Source organism: Thunnus albacares, chromosome 3 (assembly GCF_914725855.1).
Source record: "Thunnus albacares chromosome 3, fThuAlb1.1, whole genome shotgun sequence".
In the NCBI taxonomy this organism is placed as follows: domain Eukaryota; kingdom Metazoa; phylum Chordata; class Actinopteri; order Scombriformes; family Scombridae; genus Thunnus; species Thunnus albacares.
In genome coordinates this window covers 33,887,470-33,896,427 of record NC_058108.1, presented here as the reverse complement: position 1 = coordinate 33,896,427, position 8,958 = coordinate 33,887,470, and the positions used below count along the sequence as shown (strand labels likewise).

The following is an 8,958-nucleotide window of genomic DNA, read 5'->3' as shown; positions in this document are numbered from 1 at the left end:
TTGTAATGATGGCTTGTCCATCTTTGATAAGAAACAGCACGCCCCTCATTAAAGGGCCCGGGGCCCCGGTTCTCATGGCTGCCGGTCCCTCCACAGAGTCGGACAGCAGGCGAGGGGAGGCGAGACGACACCCGTGGCACACGCCTGTTGACCGAGCCACAAAGCAAAAGTGTGTGACACTCGCCCCACCCCCGCCGGTCCCATTGTCCTCCCCGTGGGTCCCACAGACAAGACCAATCCTGTTACCCTCCCACCCCTCACCCCTTCTCACCCACCCCTCCTCACAACCACAAAAACCACAACACACACACACTTGTATTGCTGCCCAACACACACTCCCCTTCTTCCTTTCCCTCTCTCCTTCACAATCAATTTTACCAATCAGCTGATCTCTCTCTTTCTCACACATCCATCAAGGGTTGCCCTCATCGCCTTCTCTTCCCACCCTCACTCCTCCACCCACCCCCACCGCCCCCACCACCACCATCAGCTGCTACGTAAGGTGGAAATCCATCATTGTGTGTAAAGAAGGTGCTCGTGCACGCTGCGCTACCATTACCATACACACATACACTTAGTGGGGTGTGTTTGGGGGGGATGATTGGTCCAGGAGGTGGTGGTGGTGGTTGGCGTGTGAGGGGCAAGGGGGGAGTGGGGGGGGGGGCTCTAATTCACTGATTCACATGCAGACAGTATTTCTTGGTGGTGCTGGAAGAGGTGGGTGGGGCAGGTGGGTTGGGTCTGGGTTTTAGGGATGCTGGATGGTGGTGGTGATGGTCGTGGGATGGAGGGAAGAAGAGGAGGAGGAGGGGGGAGGCACGGGGTGATGGGAGGGGAGGGGGTTGCCGCGGCTGCCGGGGTCAGGCCTGTGTGTCCTGGGAAAGTTGGGTTCTCCATTTAAATCTGCACATGTTGCGGCCTTCTGGTGGCTGCGTGAATGTGCACGGTGACAGATGGCCCCGGCCCATAACTATAGAGTCCGAGCACCCGGTCCCCCGAGGGTAGATAGAGAGAGAGAGGGAGAGAGAGAGAGAGAGAGAGAGAGAGAGAGGGAGAGAGGGTGCAGGGGAAGAAGAGGAGAATGTATCGCTCAGCTGATCCCATCAAAAAGAGAGATGAGGGAAAGAGGAAAGGCAGAGCGAAGAAGGAGGAGGAGGAGGAGAAGGGGGATGACAGTGTGTGTTTGTGTGTTTGTATCTGTGTATGTGTGTGTGTGTTAGAAGAGGGGGGGGGGAGGGGCTGGTCCTTAATCCCAAACGCTAAATTGAGTTAATGTATTTGCCTGGTCTGCAAACTCCAAAAGGAGGCCCAGGGTCCCCAAAGATTCTGATTAGGTGTCTAGTTTATCAGATGTTGGAGGAGGAGGAGGAAGAGGAGGGGGACTGTTTGTACATGAAGAATAGAATAGCAGCTTTGTATATTATGTGTGTGTGTGTGTGTGTGTGTGTGTGCTGACAGGGTTTATAGGTTTCTGAGTTTAGTGCCAGCATCCAAAGCTGCCCAACGTCTCCATTCACAGAGTTCGTAGATCTCCGTTGTCTCTCACTGACTCTTCGTTAATCCTGTTAAGCAGTGATTTCAGTGCCTGGTTACAGATTATTTTTAGCAGATTTACACCGAAGAGGAGCTGAAAGATAGTTTGTTCTTGTACGTCCGTCTCTATGAGGACCAGTTTGTGTTTTTAGACTTTAAAGGTTAGGGTTAGGAGCTAAAGAGTGCTTTATGTCAATGAGAGTCCTCAGTATACAGTAGAGCAAGAGTCTGCAATTGGCTTCAACCATTGGTCAGTTTTTCCGGGATGTTTCAGTCGGATCGGTGCAGAGGAAACACAGGCCTATATGTTGTATTTATTTAGTTTAATTTATTAAAAAAGTAAAATAGTTTTTACTTGTTTTAGATTGTATCTGAGGACAGATATCATGTTTCACATTAGTAAGATACAACTTACTCATTTGACTAAAAATGACTCATATGTGAATATATTGTATGTTCTGTGTTGCACTTGGAGACTAGAGACATACTTTATTGGTCATCCATAGATGATAAACAGAGATTTGTGGTTCATTGAAAGTCTGTTGTTGTCGCTTTATAAAAAAATGGCAACAACACACCATATCTGTGAGATTGCCACCTATTTGTGTTTGTGAAAAACAAATCTGTTTTCGGTTAAATAGGCTGAAACTCTGATATTATTCACACATTAAAATGTGTAAACTGAATTAAATTGTGGTTTTTAAAATTATATCAAAGTGAGAAAAAAAAAAGTTAAAGTTGCCAATTTAAATTGAATCAGATCTAATTCCCGTCGAGCCAGTGACTCACTTAGATAATCCACGGACCACGCTGTTAGAAGAAAACATTTCCCAATAAAAACAGTCCACACTAAAACCAGGGACACACGACCAGGATTCTCTGATCCCCTACACCGATTATAGAAACCAGGTTTCTCGTTTACATGACACTTAAGAAATCAGCTTCCTGGAGAAAGCCGACTTTAACCCGACTACTTAAGTGGATGTAAATGCACTGATTGTCTCTGAAAAGACAGTCTGCTTGACAAACTTTTCAATCCTGCAAGCACCACAAACAAAATTCACTTCACCTCCATTATTTGGGTAGCAGCAGGTGCCTCATCTCCAAACCTGGGCAAATAAAGCCAAAACTATTTGCATGGAAAAATGTGTTATTTAGTGATTAGAGTGGACTTAATGAGTAGCTGCATGATGTGTACGTATGAGTATGAGTGTGTGCGTGTGTGTGTGTGTGTGTGTGAAATGGTGTCTTGTTCTTTGCTGGTGTGTATGGTTTCACTCCCACTCACTGGTGTTTTCGGTGCTGTTCACTGCATGGCAACACATTCTGCCTCCCACACACACACACACACACACACACACACACACACACACACACTCCTGCTCTTTCTCCATGTTGTCGCTCTGCAGCCTCCTGGAGAAATGAAGACATGTGAAGACGGAGGAGGGAGATGCTGGTTGTGTGAAGCTATTTCTTGGCTGTAATGCAAGAATAAAACATGTTATATTGATATATCAGTCAAACACAGGACTATCAATACACAACTGTACTGCTGTTTAATCTGCAGGTTCTATAATGCCTGAAATTTATATTTATCCTCTATTTTTTTTTACTACCACCAAACATTTGTGGTGGATGTCTGAAAGGGCTGCTAACAATAAAATAACAGATGAATCCTGTTTCAGGCAGTTTTATTGTCCTGTTAAGCTCAGAAAAACTGTTCTGGGGTTTTTTACTTTGACAAAAAGAATGTTTTGGAGACAAACACTGCATTCTTGAAGTTTTAGGGTATAAAATGATCATTTTTAAAAAATATATGTATTGGTGTAAGACACCAGCTATTTGCACCTGTATCAGCTCTCATATACTCTCATATCAGTCAAACTATTTGATAAAATGTCATCACATTTCAGGAAATTGTATGAATAACTAATTGCAAAATGTAGTGATATGACACTCATGAATTTATTACTCGATGAGAATAATAAAAGCAACATCAAAGCCAGACTTTCTACATTCCCTTTTGCTGCATGGAGAGATTTTTTTTCAGTGTGTTTACTGCAGCCTCCTCTCCTCTTTTGATGTTTTAATCTGTTTTTTCCCCCCAGGCTCTCTCTGTCTCTCTCTCTCTCTCTCTCTCTCTCTCTCTCTCTCTCTCTCTCCCTCTCTCTCTGTCTCTCCCTCTCTGTCTGTCTGTCTCTCTGTGGAAGCAGGATGCTCTGCTGTTTATTTGTTGCTGGTGACAGTGATGAGAAATGATGATTCATGTGTTGCTTTCAGTCTCACGGCTGACGCGACTTCACCACTAGGGGGCGTCCGTCTGCTACTTCATCTGAACATGCTGCATTTTCCTGTAAACAGCCTGGTGGCAAGTGAAATATGGGGTTGTTTATATAGATGTTATGTTAGGACAGAGGCGGTGAGTCAGAACGATAAAGGAAAAGAAACTACAACATTTAGATGTATGTTATTGTCATTTATTCGCTCATTTATTCCATTCAAATTGAATTGTATTCAGCAGAAAGGACAGATTTTGTCCTAAGGAGCTCCATCTGGGAATGTTTTTATGGTTGAATATAATTTATTGGACAAACACTGCCCAACATATGTATGTAATCAGCATTCATGTGTTTTTATTATGTTTTAAAAAGACTGAAATTCACCTATTTATTGTTTGGCCCTTGTTGCAGGAAGATAATCCTCAAAATTGTATAAATCCACTAAATTTAGAGTTTTAATTCCTTCTTTTATGTGTAAATGGGCTAAAGAGAGAGACATAGCATACTGTATATTTTACTCCATGGGATAAATGTTTCCAGTGAGCTTAGTTCATTTCACTTGGAAAGCTCTGCAGCTTCATATGGCGCTCTGCTCGGTAAGCCTCTTAGGAATCACGACCACAGCAGATGTAGGGAGAATGCCAATCAGGAGCTCCTGCTGAGCGGAGAAACCCGACGGCTGTGCCACTGCGCGCTTCAAATCTCTGCCAGGGTTACACATGAAACACACCTAAATATCGTTTGGTGCTTAAAGTTTGCGTTTAACAACCAAAACAGCAGCAGAAACACGAGAGCTGTCAAGAAGATGGAGAGCGCGGCGAGGCGACTCTGAACCGTTAGTCTACACAACAACAACAACAACAAAAGCGTAATTCTCAAGTCTTGGGCAGAGCCATGCTTCCTCAGGAGGTCGGGAAGCAGAAGCCCTGCCGTGTGTCGGACCCGGTATGCGGGACTGACTGTCCCCCGGTTCCGACACGGCGCTTGAAGAACCGGGATTTCCCTCTGAGCGTGAAGCGCCGGCGGTCCGGCTCCGCACCTGAGCGCAAGGTGAACTGCGTCCTGGTTGGAGACGGAGCGGTGGGCAAGACCAGCCTCATCGTCAGCTACACCACTAACGGATACCCGACAGAATATGTCCCCACAGCGTTTGACAACTTTACAGGTAATATTTGACATCAATGCGGCTGATTTTTAGCGTTGCGCGCAGGTTTTACGCACACCTGAACCTTTAGGTTACCAATGTCTTTTATCGAATTTGACTTTCTTTAAGTTACTTGCATGAGTTTTCACTTCTAAAGCGTATATAACGTATCCATATATGACCTTTTACTTTATAAAGAGGCTAATGAAGTGTATGTTTCAAGAAAAATGCTTCGACTCATATAGTTTGTTCTAATCTTCTCAGTGATGGTTGTGGTCGACGGAAAACCAGTGAGACTGCAGCTCTGTGACATGGCTGGACAGGTGAGTTGCGCCTCCTCTTCTTCAAATTAATACGTCTTAACTTATCTGAACGTGTTGGCTGCTGATTAACAGGTGCATGAATTTAGGTTACAGGGAGTCTAATAACTTTAGTTATATTTTAACTTCAAACAAATTCTCTCTTCCTGTTTTGCCACGATAGAAATGGGGGCTGGTTGATGGATCAATCAATGTAAGTCGTCAGTGATCGATATTTGTCAGTGATTAGTGCCACAGTTAAGAGTTTGCAGTTCTTGCTGTGTTTGTATTGGTTGCCCCCTGCAGCTTGCTTTTAGTCCTGGACTCAAATCCCTTAAGACCCCTTTTAATGTAAGATGCCTAAAATCCCGAGTAGTCCTGTAACTCCACAGTTAACATCGCCCCCTGTAGGAATAAATAATACTTGTATTTCAGAGGTTTTGGACCCTTCTGTTCCCTCTGTGCTCCTTCGCTTTCTTTTGGTTCAGTGTATAGCTCTGCACATGTTTCTTATCCACTATAGTGTCAACTCTCCTGTTAGCAGCTTCCCTTTTCTAAACTGAAAAGAAACAGCTGAAGTAGAGTCTTTTCAAACATTTACAATACTAATGACTTTTACATTGTTTAATTCAAGTAAAAAGCAAATGAACAAAAACCAACAAGGCTAAAGTCACTCTCTCTCTCTCTCACACACACACCATCCTGCTGCCAGAAACACTCACTAGAGCACAAAACGTGCATTCATCCGCTGCTGAAAATAGTCCCCAACAAATGCACTTTTTCCTGCTGTTTGTTTGTTAAAAACTACAGTGACCAGCTGTTTTAGGAAAAGTCTGAGCCTGTTTAAAAATGTAATAACATAGTTATGAGCTCATGAGCTGATTTACATTTTCAGTTGGAACCAATGTGCTTGAGGCTGATTTCTACAGACAGGGTAGAGAAGTCTTTAAGTACTGAGTGACGGGCTAACACATTGTTGGTTTTGGTCTCTCAAGGGATTTGTGGTCAATAAGAAACATATAGATTAATGCCAGCTGTATCCTTTCATTTGCCAAGTTGACTCTGACGTGGCCTCTCTGTTTCTTTGCTCCATGAAGGATGAGCTGGAGCACATCCGGCCGCTGTGCTACAAGAACGCCGATGTCTTCCTCCTCTGCTACAGCGTGGTCCGTCCCTGCTCTTTCCGCAACCTGATCCACAGATGGGTGCCTGAGATCCGTCAACACTGTCCTGGCGCGCCCCTGATCCTAGTTGGCACCCAGCTGGACCTGAGGGAGGATGTCCAGGTACTGATCCACCTGGCACAGAACCAGGAGCGACCAGTGGGCACAGAGGAAGGCCAACAACTCGCCCAGGAGCTCGGGGCAGTAAGCTTCGCAGAGTGCTCTGCGCTGACTCAGAAAAACCTGAAAGACACTTTTGATTCAGCCATCTTGGCCAGCATCCAGCAGATGGACAGTAGCAGCGTCCAGCAGCAGCAGAGGCTGACTCTGAGGAAGAAGACGCCCGATAAGATCAAGAGCCTCTCGGAGACCTGGTGGAAGAAGATCAACTGTCTGATGGGAGAGCAGAGCTGTGAATTCAAGTGAAGTGATTTCAAACCTGGGTCAGATAAGGCTTGTAAATAACTTGGTTTATTTTAACTTGCTGACAGAAGGTGCCAGATGGGTAAGGATTATCACCAAGCAGGACAACGCAAGTTCCAGAAAGAGCTCAGAAAAGCGGGTTTATGACTTAAAGGTTTCCAGTTAAAATCCTCCGACTGAAAGGGAATGTGTGGACAGGAAAATTGAAAAACACTCATCCCTTGCTTTTAGAGGCACTCCACTGATTTTACACATCAGATCAGTTTACCTGTCACAAAGTTTATATCCTTTGAAAACAGTTGTAAACTGTCTTCCGTGGCTCCGGTTGAAGCTTTTGTAACATTTAGAGCTGCTCATTTGCGGAAGACCTTTAATTAATAACAGAGAGTAGAGATTGTAGAGTTTTAAAGCATTTACAAGGCAGGGAAGGTCTAATAGAAGATGCTTTGTCGAAACTGTAAGATCCAAAAATTCAGAATATCTTGGCCTCTGCTGCTTCATTGTTGCCTATTATTTTTAATCTTTCTTCCACAAGCCCCCAACTTAACAGAAGTGCAATACTAAATTGCTGCAGTAAACTTTTAACATGCATCAGTCATGCATCAGAACAAGCTTCTAAAGTAAACCGTCAAACGCTCAATGACCTCCAACAGCAGAGTTTGGCGGTTGTTGGGCTGCTGAGTGCCGTTTTGTTACTGTGGCTGTTCTGGTCTGCAATTTCTGATGAGTCTGGTACAAAAAAAAAAGGTTTACTGATTTGTTTGAGTATAAAAAGTTACTGTGTGAACTAGTGCTTTAAAAGTGCAGAATATGTATGAAATTTCCACACCGTCAGCCGCTCCTGCATGTAGTCCTGGCTTGCACATTAAATGAACTTTGCACCAGTGATCACCTAAAAGCTGCTGGGATTATTTTTCACACTTTCACATTTTTAGAGCTGCATTTAGCTTCGTCAGCCCCCTGATTTGTTTTTTTTCTTGTTGTTTTTTTGAAGTTATACAACTGCAGGGATGTGGAGAAGGGAAACAAGCAAAACCACAGGAAACTTAAAATATATGTTCGCTACCTCACCCAGTTCTTTCCAAATTTGTCCTGATATGGTTAACTCCACCAATCTGAGCCTCTCAGGAAGTTAAAACAAGCACCACGAATGTTATCAGACCCAGGTTTGGTTCGACTTGAGGAGATTGTCCACCAGGATGATGAAGATCTAAACTTGGTTTTAACTCGATGTGTGTCGGGACACTTACTGTTTCTCACTTTTACACCCCAAAAATGATTAGTACTTTCTTCAACTGTTAGTTTGTAGGTTATTTATCTATTTCTATATATATATATTTATGGTTACTTTCATTGCCATTGCTGATCATGGAATATGTTCAGAAGCCTTGATTAAAGTTCATAACAACTGTATACAAGATCATTTTATTTGACAAAAGAAACATGTTTAATGTTAATTAAAATATGAAATATTGTGAAATATTTGTTCAAAAAACAGCAAAATTTCACTCAATATAATAATATAATTAGTTTATTAGAAATGTATGTATGCAAATACTTTAGCGGCATCTGCCTGTTTCCACAGTGCTCTTTATCCATCACCATTCAAAAACAGAACATGTTGGGGGATCAAAAGCTGTTGATTGTCTCATCAGCTTTCAGATCCTGTGCAATTATTACTTGAGCTCAACCACAGACTTACATGTAAACGTACCTACATGCTTAAAATGCATCTTTACCTCAAAAATAAATATTGGAGTCATGCATGCAGGGAGAGAACGTCACCTGGGTAAATTGCCCATAATCTCTAAGTAAGCTCAAGATCAATTTGCTTGGCTTTCCTCACTGATTCAGAGTCAGCCTGATGGATGATGGCTGATGGCTTCTCTGGTCGCAGCCTCCTCTAATAGAAGCAGACAGGACCACCTGGGCTGGATTAGACCAGCATATGGAGCCTGATTCTCTCCTCACGGAGAACTCACAGCTTGAAAAGCAAGAGAGGCAGAATCCTCCTCCTTTAAGGGTTTATCTAGTTCTCATGTTCAACCAGTAAGTAAGGACAATTGTATTACTGTAACTTATTTGTACAAATTATTATGTTACAAATGGTTTTTACA

The 8,958-nt window shown here is 43.3% G+C and overlaps 1 protein-coding gene across 1 annotated transcript; it reads left to right on the top strand.

Moving 5' to 3' along the window:
* The first annotated feature begins 3,909 nt into the window (after positions 1-3,909).
* On the top strand, positions 3,910-8,259 carry LOC122973192 (rho-related GTP-binding protein RhoU-like). Its single transcript, XM_044340526.1, has 3 exons — positions 3,910-4,977; positions 5,221-5,279; positions 6,353-8,259. The coding sequence occupies exons 1-3, from the start codon at positions 4,707-4,709 to the stop codon at positions 6,842-6,844; spliced, it is 822 nt and encodes a 273-aa protein (XP_044196461.1). The 5' UTR covers positions 3,910-4,706; the 3' UTR covers positions 6,845-8,259.
* The last annotated feature ends 699 nt before the right edge of the window (positions 8,260-8,958 follow it).